Source organism: Natator depressus, chromosome 9, assembly GCF_965152275.1.
Source record: "Natator depressus isolate rNatDep1 chromosome 9, rNatDep2.hap1, whole genome shotgun sequence".
NCBI lineage: Eukaryota > Metazoa > Chordata > Testudines > Cheloniidae > Natator > Natator depressus.
Window position 1 is genome coordinate 55,463,200 of NC_134242.1, and position 13,155 is coordinate 55,476,354.

Genomic DNA, 13,155 nt, shown 5'->3' on the forward strand with positions numbered 1-13,155 from the left:
CCCTCTGATTGGGAGGGCCCTGGAGGGATGTCTACGGTGCTTGTAAACCAGGGTTTGTGGAACCCGCACTTGAGAACTCGGTATTTCCAAGCCTGCGCTTGAGTGTCCACACTGCATTGTAAGCATGGATTTCTGATTGCTGGACCTGGGTCTCATACTACACTACGCAGCCCTTCTGACTAGGGGCTGCGACTTGAGTTGCTCAATGAGAGGGCTTGGACCCGAGTCACAGTGGAACTCCAGCTCAGACCCACTCTAGATGGAGCCTAGGACTTGGGCCCTGAGTGCTTGCTGACCTGAGTCAGACAGATTCGTGTGTGGACGGTACTGGTCTCACACCTGATCTAAGCCTGGCTTTACAATGCAGTGTAGAGATACCTTAGGAGACTGCAACATAGTCTAGGAGATGGGTTGAGATTAACAGCTGCAGGATCAATCTGCAGTGTTCTTGATTGTTTCTGGAACTTGTTTTTCCTAAAATGACTGTCACTTGTACAAGAGTAGCATCAGGGGCCCCACTGTGCCAGGCACTGTATGTACATAAGAATGGCCATACTGGGTCAGACCAGTGGTCCATGTAGTCTTCTGACAGTGGCTGGTGCCAGGTGCTTCAGAGGGGATTAACAGAATAGGGCAATTTATTGAGTGATTCATGCCCTGTCATCCAGTCCCAGCTTCTGGCAGTGAGAGGCTAGGGACACCCAAAGAATGAGACTGTGTCCCTGACCATCTTGGCTAATAATCATTGATGGACATAAGTTCAAGGATAATATCTAATTCTTTTTTGAACCCAGTTCTAGTTTTGGCCTTCACAACATCCCCCTGGCAATGAGTTCCACAGGTTGACTGTGCGCTGTGTGAAGCATTACTTTCTTTTGTTTTAAACCTGATGCCTATTAATTTCATTCCGTGACGCCTGGTTCTTGTGTTATGTGAAGGAGTAAATAACACTTCCTTATTCACTTTCTCATTCCATTCATGATTTTATAGACCTTATCATATCCTCCCTTAGTGGTCTCTTTGAAAAGGCAGGACGGTTCATTTTAGTAATCTCCTCATATGGAAATTGTTCCATACCTCTAGTCATTTTTGTTGCCCTTCTCTGCACTTTTCCCAGTTCTAATATCTCTCTCTTGAAATGGGGCACCCAGAACTGCATGTGGTATTCAAGGTGCAGGCCTAGCATGGATTTATACAGTAGCATTATGGTATTTTCTGCCTTATTATCTATCCTTGCCTTAATGATTCCCAACATTTTGTTAACTTTTTTGACTGCTGCTACACATTGAGTGGATGTTTTCAGGAAACTATCCACAATGACTCCAAGGTCTCTTTCTTGAGTGGTAACAGCTAATTTGGACCTCATCATTTTATATGTATAGTTGGGATTATGTTTTCCAATGTGCATTACTTTGCATTTATCAACATTGAATTTCATCTGCCATTTTGTTGCCCAGTCACCAGGGTGGATAAATTTTTTTTTTTAATTTAAATAGCTTTTTGAGGAAAAAACCTTTATCAAAAATCCAAAGATCAAATCTTTGACCTATAATGTACTATGGGATAAGGATTATAAATTCTAATTCTATAGTATGAGACAATATATTCATGTAATGTTTAAGAAAAGTTTTGTAAATGAGTTCCAATAGTTCATGGATAGGGATCCAATCTTATGGGGTTCCAGGGGCTTCTGTATAGATTATTTAGGTTAATCTTTCTATCTACCCAATGGGTCTCAGTGCTCAGTTTAGAAGATACCATCAGAGATGCTTAGTTTTGCAGTTCACACACTGTAGATTTTTTACTCCAGAGATAACATGCTTATTAACAGCAAAAATGTTTTAAATAAATAAATAGATAGAGGTGAGAAATAACAGACCTCAATCCTATTGTCCCTCTGCAAATTTGTGTACACTGAGTCAATCCCTTACCTCCCTCTGAAAGTACAAAGTTTCAAAAAGTTCAATGAATAGAAGATTGTTGGGGGTGGAATAGGTCTGGACAAGGAGAAGAAGTCTGGAGATAAAAGTGAAAAGGGAGAGACAGGCAGTGAAACAAAAGTGAAACTGTTTGAGCAGCATATTCCAGAAGTCTTAAGGTCTTTCTGAGTGGCTGATTTGAGATCTACCAAACCATTCTCTCACTAGAAGGGAAAACCTATAGTGGCAGCAGGCCGTAAAAGAGACCCAGTTTGGGAGTAAAAACCATTCAAGAAATACACATTTGCTGATGATTTAAAAAAAGTCACACCAGTGAACTGGTGGAAGTTGCTTAAGCACTTGGATTCAGAGACTGTTGAAGTGATGATCTCACTTTTAACAGCAGTAGCTTCTCCTGTAGAAAGAAATCTTCTTCCTTTGGACTAATTCATTCCAAATTAAGAAATAGATTGGGACCTGAAAAAGCAGGAAAGCTTGTTTTTCTTTTCCAGATTATGAGCAAACAGGAAAACGAAGGTGAAGACTACTGAGTTAGCTGCAGAAGCCAATACTTTAAGTTTCTCATGTTGAGCTGGCTGACATGGTCTATTTAATTTTTTTAAATTAAAAACAAATTTTAACAAAAACCAACCTGATAAACTTGAATATTTAAATTCAAAAATTCATATGCTTGTTTTGTTAAATTATGTGTTTGCTGTTGAAGAAAAATCCAGAATACATAATGTTGTTTTAGTTAAATAAAACTATTTAAATGTGTCTGGTGGTGATCTCCTCCTTATACAGCATGGCAAGAAAATCCTCCAAATATTAATGATTAACCTGTTAAATTGGAGATTTCACCTCCCAATGACTTAATATCTGCTTCAATTACCTTTGGTAAATAAAATAACCAAACAATCATTCGTTTTCTGATATAGCTGTAAAACTGACCTGAAAAGCTTTCAAAATAAATCACTTAAATTTATAGCATGTACCTTCTAAAAATGAAACCTACATATGTATTAAGGTTATAACAACCAACAAAAATGCACTTTTATGTAGAAATCCATGATTAAATTGAGTCTTCCTGCCTAGTGATTTCAATCATGATTTAAATCAAATCCACCCTGCCAGTCACCCAGTTTTGCAAGATCCCTTTTTAACTCTTTGCAGTCAGCTTTGGACTTAAGTATCTTGTGTAATTTTGTATCATCTACAAACATTGCCTCCTCACTGTTTACCTCTTTTTCCAGATCATTTATGAATATGTTGAACAGCCCTGGTCCCAGCACAGATCCTTGGGGACTGTAACAGAGTGTAGCAGGGCCCCCCTTGGTCCTACCTCTGCTCCAAAAACTACACAGAGACCCTCAGGTTCAGCAATCACCAGTGCAGTATTTACAGGGTGCAATCCCATCACCCTATACAGCTTGGGGTTTTCAGCCTTGAGGACTTCTTGGCCTCTGCACCCAGAAGAGAAGAACTTCCCCTCTCTGATTTCCCACCTGTTGCCTTCCTCTGGGCCTGTATATAGCCCCAGGCTAACAGCTGTTTCCCCTTTGCCAATCAGGCACAGGTTTCTCTAGCCAGCTCCAATTTACCTCTTAATTGGACCTGCTGTGACAGAGGGCTGGCTCAGGTGTTGCTGCCCAGCACCCTGTCACAGGAAGGGGGGGGATCCTTTAGCAGTGGGCGAGCTTTGCCCGCCCACTTCCTGGATCCCAATAGGACCCTGTCACAGGAACCCTGCTGTTTGCCTCTCTGCACTGTTAACACTGACCACTTATTCCTACCCTTTGTTTCCTATCTTTTAACCAGTGACTGATCCATGAGAAGACCATCCCTCCTTTGGTGAGGGGCCTTGTCAAAGCATTTCTGAAAGTGCAGGTACACTATATCCACTAGATCCCCTGTGCCCACATATTAGCTGATCCCCTCAAAGAATTCTAATAGTGAGAGACAGTCCATGTCACAAAGAGCTTGGCGTCTAGATAGACAAAGGGTGGGAAAGAAAAGAGATGATCTCAGAGTAGGTCAGCAGCTAGGCTCTCAGGTCTGCCAGGCTAGGCCCTATCCATTAGGCCAAATGATCTGATTAGAATCAGGCAAATGATTGTAAAAAGGACATGTTTGTGTTCCATGTGTATTGCTAGTTTCTACAACTGAATGTGCTGAGTTTCAGCAAAGCAAGGTTTGTTTAGCTGAGAGCTGAAACTGGCCTCTGAAAATCAAACATACCTTTTCTGCTTCCAAAATCAGGGAGAGCAGAGATTCTGGAAGCAGAACTCAGCTGGTGACTTTGTTGATCATGCAGAAGGCAGAACAGACTACAGCTCAATTTTTCTTAGTTTTGGCTTTGCTGGACCCAGTCTGCTGACAACAGTTTTGATTAGTAAGGATCCAGTTGTGGGCCGAAATGGAAAAGGCGAAAAAATGTTGAATACCGAGATGTCATAGAATCATAGAATATCAGGGTTGGAAGGGACCTCAGAAGGTCATCTAGTCCAACCCCATGCTCAAAGCAGGACCAATCCCCAACTAAATCATCCCAGCCAGGGCTTTGTCAAGTCTGATATTAAAAACTTCTAGGGAAGGAGATTCCACCACCTCCCTAGGTAACACATTCCAGTGTTTCACCACCCTCCTAGTGAAAAAGTTTTTCCTAATAGCCAACCTAAACCTCCCCCATTGCAACTTGACACCATTACTCATTCTATCATCTACTACCACTGAGAACAGTCCAGATCCATCCTCTTTGGAACCCCGTTTCACATAGTTGAAAACAGCTATCAATTCCCCCCTCATTCTTCTGTGGACTAAACAATCCCATTTCCCTCAGCCTCTCCTCAAAAGTCATGTGTTCCAGTCCCCTAATAATTTTTGTGGACCCTCCGCTGGACGTTTTCCAATGTTTCCACATCCTTCTTGCAGTGTGGGGCCCAAAACTGGACACAGTACTCCAGATGAGGCCTCACCAATGTCAAATAGAGGGGGACGATCACGTCCCTCGATCTGCTGGCAATGCCCCTACTTATACAGCCCAAAATGCCATTGGCCTTCTTGGCAACAAAGGCACACTGTTGACTCATATCCAGCTTCTCATCCACTGTAACCCCTAGGTCCTTCTCTGCAGAACTGCTGCCTAGCCATTCGGTCCCTAGTCTGTAGCGGTGCGTGGCATTCTTCTGCCCTAAGTGCAGGACTCTGCACTTGTCCTTGTTGAACTTCATCAGATTTCTTTTGGCCCAGTCCTCTAATTTGTCGAGGGCCCTCTGTATCCCATCCCTACCCTCCAGCGTATCTACCTCTCCTCCCAGTTTAGTGTCATCTGCAAACTTGCTGAGGGTGCAATCCACACCATCCTCCAGATCATTAATGAAGATATTGAACAAAACCGTCCCAAGGACCAACCCTTGGGGCACTCCACTTGATACCGGCTGCCATCTAGACATGGAGCCATTGATCACTACCCGTTGAGCCCGACAATCTAGCCAGCTTTCTATCCACCTTATAGTCCATTCATCCAGCCCATGCTTCTTTAACTTGCTGGCAAGAATACTGTGGGAGACCGTATCAAAAGCTTTGCTGACGTCCAGGAATAACACATCAACTGCTTTCCCCTCATCCACAGAGCCAGTTATCTCATCACAGAAGGCAATTAGATTAGTCAGGCATGACTTGCCCTTGGTGAATCCATGCTGACTCTTCCTGATCACTTTCCTCTCCTCTAAATGCTTTAGAATTGATTCCTTGAGGACCTGCTCCATGATTTTTCCAGGGACTGAGGTGAGGCTGACTGGCCTGTATTTCCCAGGATCCTCCTCCTCCTTTTTTTTTAAAGATGGACGCTACATTATCCTTTTTCCAATCGTCCGGGACCTCCCCCGATCGCCATGAGTTTTCAAAGATAATGGCCAATGGCTCTGCAATCACAGCCGCCAACTCCTTTAGCACTCTCGGATGCAGCGCATCCGGCCCCATGGGCTTGTGCTCATCCAGCTTTTCTAAATAATCCCGAACCACTTCTTTCTTCACGGAGGGCTGGTCACCTCCTCCCCATGCTGTGCTGCCCAGGGCAGTAGTCTGGGAGCTGACCTTGTTCGTGAAGACAGGCAAAAAAGCATTGAGTACACTAGCTTTTTCCACATCCTCTGTCACAAGGTTGCCTCCCTCATTCAGTAAGGGGCCCACACTTTCCTTGACTTTCTTCTTGTTGCTAACATACCTGAAGAAACGCTTCTTGTTATTCTTAACATGTCTTGCTACTGCAACTCCAGGTGTGATTTCGCCTTCCTGATTTCACTCCTGCATGCCAGAGCAATATTTTTATACTCTTCCCTGGTCATTTGTCCAGTCTTCCACTTCTTCTAAGCTTCTTTTTTGTGTTTAAGATCAGTAAGGATTTCACTGTTAAGCCAAGCTGGTCGCCTGCCATATTTACTATTCTTTCTACACATCGGGATGGTTTGTTCCTGCAACCTCAATAAGGATTCTTTAAAATACAGTCTGCTCTCCTGGACTCCTTTCCCCCTCATGTTATTCTCCCAGGGGATCCTGCCCATCAGTTCTCTGAGGGAGTCAGTCTGCTTTTCTGAAGTCCATGGTCCGTATTCTGCTGCTCTCCTTTCTTCCTTGTGTTAGGATCCTGAAGTCGACCATCTCATGGTCACTGTCTCCCAGGTTCCCATCCACTTTTTCTTCCCTGTTTGTGAGGATCAGGTCAAGAAGAGCTCTGCCCCTAGTTGGTTCCTCCAGCACTTGCACCAGGAAATTGTCCCCTACACTTTCCAAAAATTTCCTGGATTGTCTGTGCACCGCTGTATTGCTCTGCCAGCAGATATCAGGGTGATTTGAAGTCTCCCATGAGAACCAGGGCCTGCGATCTAGTAACTTCCGTTAGTTGCCGGAAGAAAACCTCATCCACCTCATTCCCTTGATCCGGTGGTCTATAGCAGACTCCCACCACAACATCACCCTTTGTTGCTCACGCTTCTAAACTTAATCCAGAGACTCTCAGGTTTTTCTGGAGTTTCATACTGGAGCTCTGAGCAGTCATACTGCACTCTTACATACAATGCAACTCCCCCACCTTTTCTGCCCTGCCTGTCCTTCCTGAACAGTTTATATCCACCCATGACAGTACTCCAGTCATGTGAGTTATCCCACCAAGTCTCTGTGATTCCAATCACATCATAATTCCTTGACTGTGCCAGAACTTCCAGTTCTCCCTGCTTGTTTCCCAGTCTTCTTGCATTTGTGTATAGGCACTTGAGATCACTTGCTGTTTGTCCTGCTTTCTCAGTATGAGGCAGGAGTCCTCCCCCTCACGCTCTCCTGCTCATGCTTCCTCCCGGTATCCAACATCCCCACTTACCTCAGGGCTTTGGTCTCCTTCCCCCGGTGAACCTAGTTTAAAGCCCCCCACACTAGGTTAGCCAGCCTGATTGCGAAGATGCTCTTCCCTCTCTTCGTTCGGTGGAGACTGTCTCTGCCTAGCACTCCTCCTTCTTGGAACACTATCCCATGGTCAAAGAATCCAAAGCCTTCTCTCCAACACCACCTGCATAGCCATTTGTTGACTTCCACGATTCGACAGTCTCTACCCAGGCCTTTTCCTTCCACGGGGAGGATGGAAGGAAACTTACGCCTTAAACTCTTTTGTCCTTCTTCCCAGAGCCACGTAGTCTGCAGTCATCCACTCACTGTCATTCTTGACAGTATCATTGGTGCCCACGTGGAGAAGCAGGAAGGGCTAGCGATCTGAGCGCTTGATGAATCTCGGCATTCTCTCCATCACGTCGTGAATCCTAGCTACTGGCAAGCAGCAGACTTCTCGGTTTTCCCGGTCGGGGCGGCAGATAAATGACTCAGTCCCGCTGAGGAGAGAGTCTCCGACCACCACGACCCGCCTCCTCCTCTTGGGAGCAGTGGTCGTGGAACCCCCATCCCTAGGACATTGCATCTCATGCCTTCCAATTGGCAGAGTCTCCTTCTGCTCCCTTCCCTCAGATGTATCATCTGGTCTACTCTCCTCATTAGTACCTGTGGAGAGAACATGAAAACGTTTGGCATCTTTCTGGACTTGATTCTCCTCTTGCTTACCCCAGTGCAAGCCAGGAGTGGCTCCACTGAAATCAGTGGTGTTAACATAGGGTAAAACCAGTCTGCGGGGTGAGGGAGCGGGCCCTCTGTCCATGGAGCAGCATAGAAAGGGGTCCAGGAGGCTGGAAGTAAAGTATGTCTGCAGGAGACTGCTCGCCGTCCTTGCTTCGCTGTGTGCTCTCCAGAGCATAGCCCTCTGGGAGGTGAGAATGGGCAGTTATTGCTGAGGCTCTCAGTTATTGCTGGCTCATGGGAAAGCTGCAGATGGCCTCGTCTTCACTAATAGACAGTTAACTCAAGTTAAGAACACACCTTTCCTTCCTAGTGGAAACACGGTCTGGCTGTGCGCGCAGCCACATCCTGGGGGGGCTCTGATCTCAGCGGGGGCCTCTGGGTGCTCCTCTGATGACTAATAAATCCGACTAGGAGGGGGCATGCAGCAATGAGCTGCTGCCAGGAGGATGGGGTTGCAGGTCCCCGCCTGCCTGTTGCTTTCACTGCACCCCTTGCTCTGAGCTGGCAAGCCTGGTGCTACCGGGCTGTTCTGGTCATGGCCCAGGCAAGTCGAGGCTATGGTGCACTCTCTGGCTACTTGGAAAGCTTTAGCCTCGTGGTTGTCACTGGGTCTGAGCCCTGAGAGCATGGAAATGGTGAGCCTCCCATACCAGATGAGAGCTCACAGGGCTGGCGCTCCGGCTGGCAGCAATGGGTGGTGCTGCGAGGGAGCCCCCAGTCTCAGGGACACCTCAACAGCTGCCCTACAGCAACATCCTGCAGAGCTTAGACACTTTTTTCCTAACATGCCTTTCCGGGTCCTTCCAGGGCGTTCCTTGTGTTGCCAGGATTGCGATCCCTGCTGGAAAGGGTGACCTCAAGGCCAGCAAGATGGCGGGAGCATCCGTGAAGGTGGCGGTGCGAGTGCGTCCATTCAACTCCCGTGAGATGGGCCGGGATTCCAAATGCATCATCCAGATGACAGGAAACACCACCAGTGAGTAGCAGCCCTGGCCCTGCACACAGACACCACTGGGGGCTAGGAATGAGGCGGGCTATACCCAGATCTGCATTGATTTCCACTGGGCTGGCTGCTGCTAATGGCAAAACAGCCACTTGAGGTCCTACTGGTGCTTGGGAGAGGACCTCTTCCCACTGCTGCCACCAGTATTGCTAGCCCCAATGTCGTGAGTCAGTCCCCCAAGAATCATGAGTCTGGCTTGAAAATCATGGGAGTTTTTTTTTTTAAATCACACATTTTGGGTTCTTTTTCTTTGCCTTCTGGCTTTTGCATCTCTTAGATGCATATGGGTCATGTTTTCAGGGTTTTCTCAGCACCTGTGAGGGCCAGAAAGCTGCTATGTTTTTGTTTTTAATAAAAGCTGAGATTCTTGTGTGATCATAGGCATCCAGGAGCTGGGACTTTAAAAAAAGCCTCAAACATAATGAGCCTGGTGATAAAATCTGAACTTCACACTCCAGATATGGAGCCTGATTGTTTGCTGTGTTGTACGGTGTGGCATCAGTTATGGCTTGTGCAAAGTGGCTGTGAAATACAAGCACTGGGGTGAAGGAGCAGAGAATTGTAATCTGGTAGCAATTTATATCCTCTTTGCTCTTGTTGAGCGCAGATGTAATCTCACTTCTGCAGGCGTAAGGCGGTGGGCCCATGGTGTGGAGCTAATGGAGACTTGGGCCCATGGTGTGGAGCTAATGTTGGATAAACTCTCTTCTTGCTACCTTAGGGGTTTTATCCTGTCGCCCATCAGTGTGGAATCTCAGCATCTTCCATGTAAAGCAATACCAATCGTGAAATCCCCAGTGGACTCCATGGAGCCTGTGGCTCTCCACACTTTTTGGGGTATAAACTCTGCTTGGGGGGTGTTTTGGTTGGCTGGTTACTGCTGGTTTGTATTGTTGTTTGAGGTGTCTGGTTAGATGTTGGAGTCGAAGTTGTCATTCTTGTGACAGTGGAAGGGCTCTTTCCTCACAGCAGTCCACTCCATGGGGGGCAGCATGGCCTAGCATCTAGAGCACTAGACTGGGACTCCAGAGAGCTGGGCTCTGTTTCCATCTCTGCCACTGCCTTCCTGAGTAGCTATGGGCAGGTCATTTTATCTGCCTTTGCTTTTGTTTCTTCCTCTGTAAATGGGGATAATGGTACTGCCCTCCTTTGGAAAGCAGTTGGAGATCTACAGATGGGCGGTGCTAGATATTCGTCGTCTTCTAGTCAGAACATCTGTAAGGCGTTGTTGAACTATCACTTCAGCTCACCCTAGGGAGAGCCTTCGGATTTGCTGTCCCATTTGATTCATTTGCTTGTAGCACATTATGAAGAGGGCCATCATGGGTTGCTGTTGGCCATACGTAATTTCTCATTTCAGTCTCCCTCGTGTGGCTACCCCCCTTTGGTAACTAGACCATAGTGCAGAGTTACTATAAAATACCACAACTGTCTAGCACAGGACGCCACCCTGGCGTTTGATTCCTAATTGCAATATACCTTACCACCTTATACTCCAGCAGGTGGTTCTGACTCTGGTCCTTTGGCTGACGGCTTTTAGATCACCCCTCCTCTCCTTTGGGGGACTCAGAGTATTTTCCTGCACAGAAATCATCAAGCCCTTCCCACTCCCAGTTCACAGAGGTGTCCTGGACCAGCCAGAGCCTCACACCATCTCATATAAGCTGCAACATCACCATGCTCCCTCCACTGCAGAGCTGTATAATGCAGGTCATCCGGCTGTAACGTTGTCATGTATATATGGGCATCAACGTTACTGGGCTGTCTGGGACATGGTGTATATGCCACATTTTCCCATTCATGGAAGCACTCTGGTAGTGGCTGCTGCCTTATGGTCATTTGGCCATTGCCACCAGTGCCACCTGGAGTGGATGTTTGACAAATCGAAGGACTATTTCCTGATGATGCAGAGTCAAATCATCCCCCCCATCCCCGCATCTCTGTAGGGTGGTTATGGCTGTATTGCATAGCTGGATGCTCATAGTTAGTGTGGCAGTCACCTCTATGACAAGGCTGTGTGTTGTTCTGGATGGTCATCTAGTGCAGTGGTTTTCAAACTTTTTTCCTCGTGACCCAGCTGAAGAAAATTGTTGATGCCCATGACCCAACGTAATTATATCTTTTGACTAGAGTTTTCATAAAATTTTAATATTGCAATACATTCCAGCTTAACCCACTTTACATAACTAATACTAGACACTAGCCTTAGTAAGCCTATGGTAAGGAGAGTGGGAGGTGGCCCAGGGTAGGGCAGAAGGTGGGGTGGGGCCGGGGATGAGGGGTTCAGGATGCAGGAGGGGGCTCAGGGCTGGGGCAGAGGCTTGGGATGCGGGGGGTGAGGGCTTTGGCTGGAGGTGCGGGCTTTGGGGTGGGGCCAGGGAGGAGGAGTTTGGAATGCAGGCATACTGCCTCAGGGTTGGGGCCAGAGGACTCCCCCCAGCCCTCTCCCCACCGCTAGCTCTGGGGGAAGGGCCTCTCTCTCTCCCCCTGCCGGCAGGCAGTACGGAGCTCCGGGGGAAGAGGCCCCTCTCTCCCTCTGCACCAACCTCCGGGGGAAAGGGCCCTCTCTCCCCCTGCTGACAGGGAGCACGGAGCTCCGGGGGAAGGGTCCCTCTCTCCCACCAGCAGCAGCGAGCTCCAAAGCCGGGAGAGAGGCCCGCAGCAGCCCTGCAAGCCCCAACTTGCTCCCCTCCCCAGTTTCCACCCACCCCCTACCTCTCTCCTCTCCAGGTCCCTGCTGTGCAACAATGATCATTATAATTTGAATCAGCAAGGCAACCCAGTGCCTGACATTCCATGACCCAGTACTGGGTCGTGACCCATACTTTAAACAACACTGATCTAGTGCATCTAAAACACAGCTCAGAATGTGCGTACATTGCTGCAAGCTCAGCAATATGAACTAAACATGAGGATTCAGCCACTACCCCAGCTGGCCACAGTTCTCTTTAGGGCGGAGCTATACTATAAGAGAGTGGAATATTTCACCCACCAAGATCAAAATGGCTTGTAGGGCATTTCCCCTAGGTAATATTTTAGCAAGCAAGGAACTTCAGTGACTTCTGTGCCCATCTACCATATGCTCTCCAGCTGACATGGCTGGGAGTGTGCTGAGTTTGTTGGCTTACATTCAAACATATCATGGTTGTGGTAATAAAGCAGAGTTACTCCAGGTCCATTTGCTCACCCGTGGCTGGGACCTGAGAAGACTCTTAACAGCAAAGCCATTTGAAATGGGGTGGAAGCTTTCAGAAAGGCTCTAGAATTAGAGTACCACAATCTTTAGCTGACTTCCAAGTATGAGACTTACAAACAGGAATTGATTTCTAAACCCTGTATTCTTGGCAGAATTATGGGAGAGATCCTTGGCATAACTCCATTGGCTTCAGTGGAATGACATCCATGTACACCAGCGGAAGACCTGGCCCATCCGTGGTTCTCAGAGGTGGCCTATGGGCCACAGGGTTCTGCAGAGCTGCATCCATCTCGATAGTAAAGCATGCATGGACAAAACCAGTGTGGGTCCAACTAGCCAAAGAAGGTTAAGCTCTCTCATATTGCTAGCAAAGTTCCCCTGCATGCCTTTCCCTGATTAGGAACTGAGATCAGTTAACAAGTCTCTTTCTCTGCTGTGTATTTCTTTGATGTAAATTCTGTCATGATTAAATTTGCTGATGACACCAGAATTGGAGGAGTATCAATCATAGTGGAGGCTAGAAGCAAACTGCAAAATGACCTGCTGAGACTAGGTCAATGGAGGGCTGCAATAGATGAGAGAATACTCATTTCTAGTGCATGTAAATTCCTCTGCCATAGATGCCAACTCTGTGGGTGCTCTGGGGCTGGAGCACCCATGGAAAAAAATAGTGGGTGCTCAGACCTACCGGCAGGCCCTGCTGATCAGCTCCTCCCCCTCCCTCCAGTGCCTCCCCCCTGCCACTGATCAGCTGTTCAGCAGCGAGAGGGAGGCGCTGGGGGTGGGAGGGGCAGGGGCAGGAAGAGGTTGGGGCCTTGGGGAAAGTGTAGAGTGGGGGCAGGGCCTGCGGCGGAGCGGGAGGTCAAGCACCCCCCCCAGGGAAATCAGAAAGTGGGTGCCTTTGTCCTCTGCCGAGAAAA

General features: G+C 47.4%; 1 protein-coding gene across 17 annotated transcripts in view; it reads left to right on the forward strand.

The window, feature by feature from the left end:
* The window catches only part of KIF1A (kinesin family member 1A), a 212,175-nt gene that overhangs the window by 23,781 nt on the left and 175,239 nt on the right, over positions 1–13,155 (forward strand). For all 17 annotated transcript variants that reach the window (XM_074964251.1, XM_074964254.1, XM_074964264.1 and 14 more), the window contains exon 2: positions 8,844–9,012. In XM_074964251.1, the coding sequence (XP_074820352.1) occupies positions 8,907–9,012 (106 nt within the window). In that variant the 5' untranslated portion in view covers positions 8,844–8,906. The remainder of the gene's footprint in view (positions 1–8,843; positions 9,013–13,155) is intronic.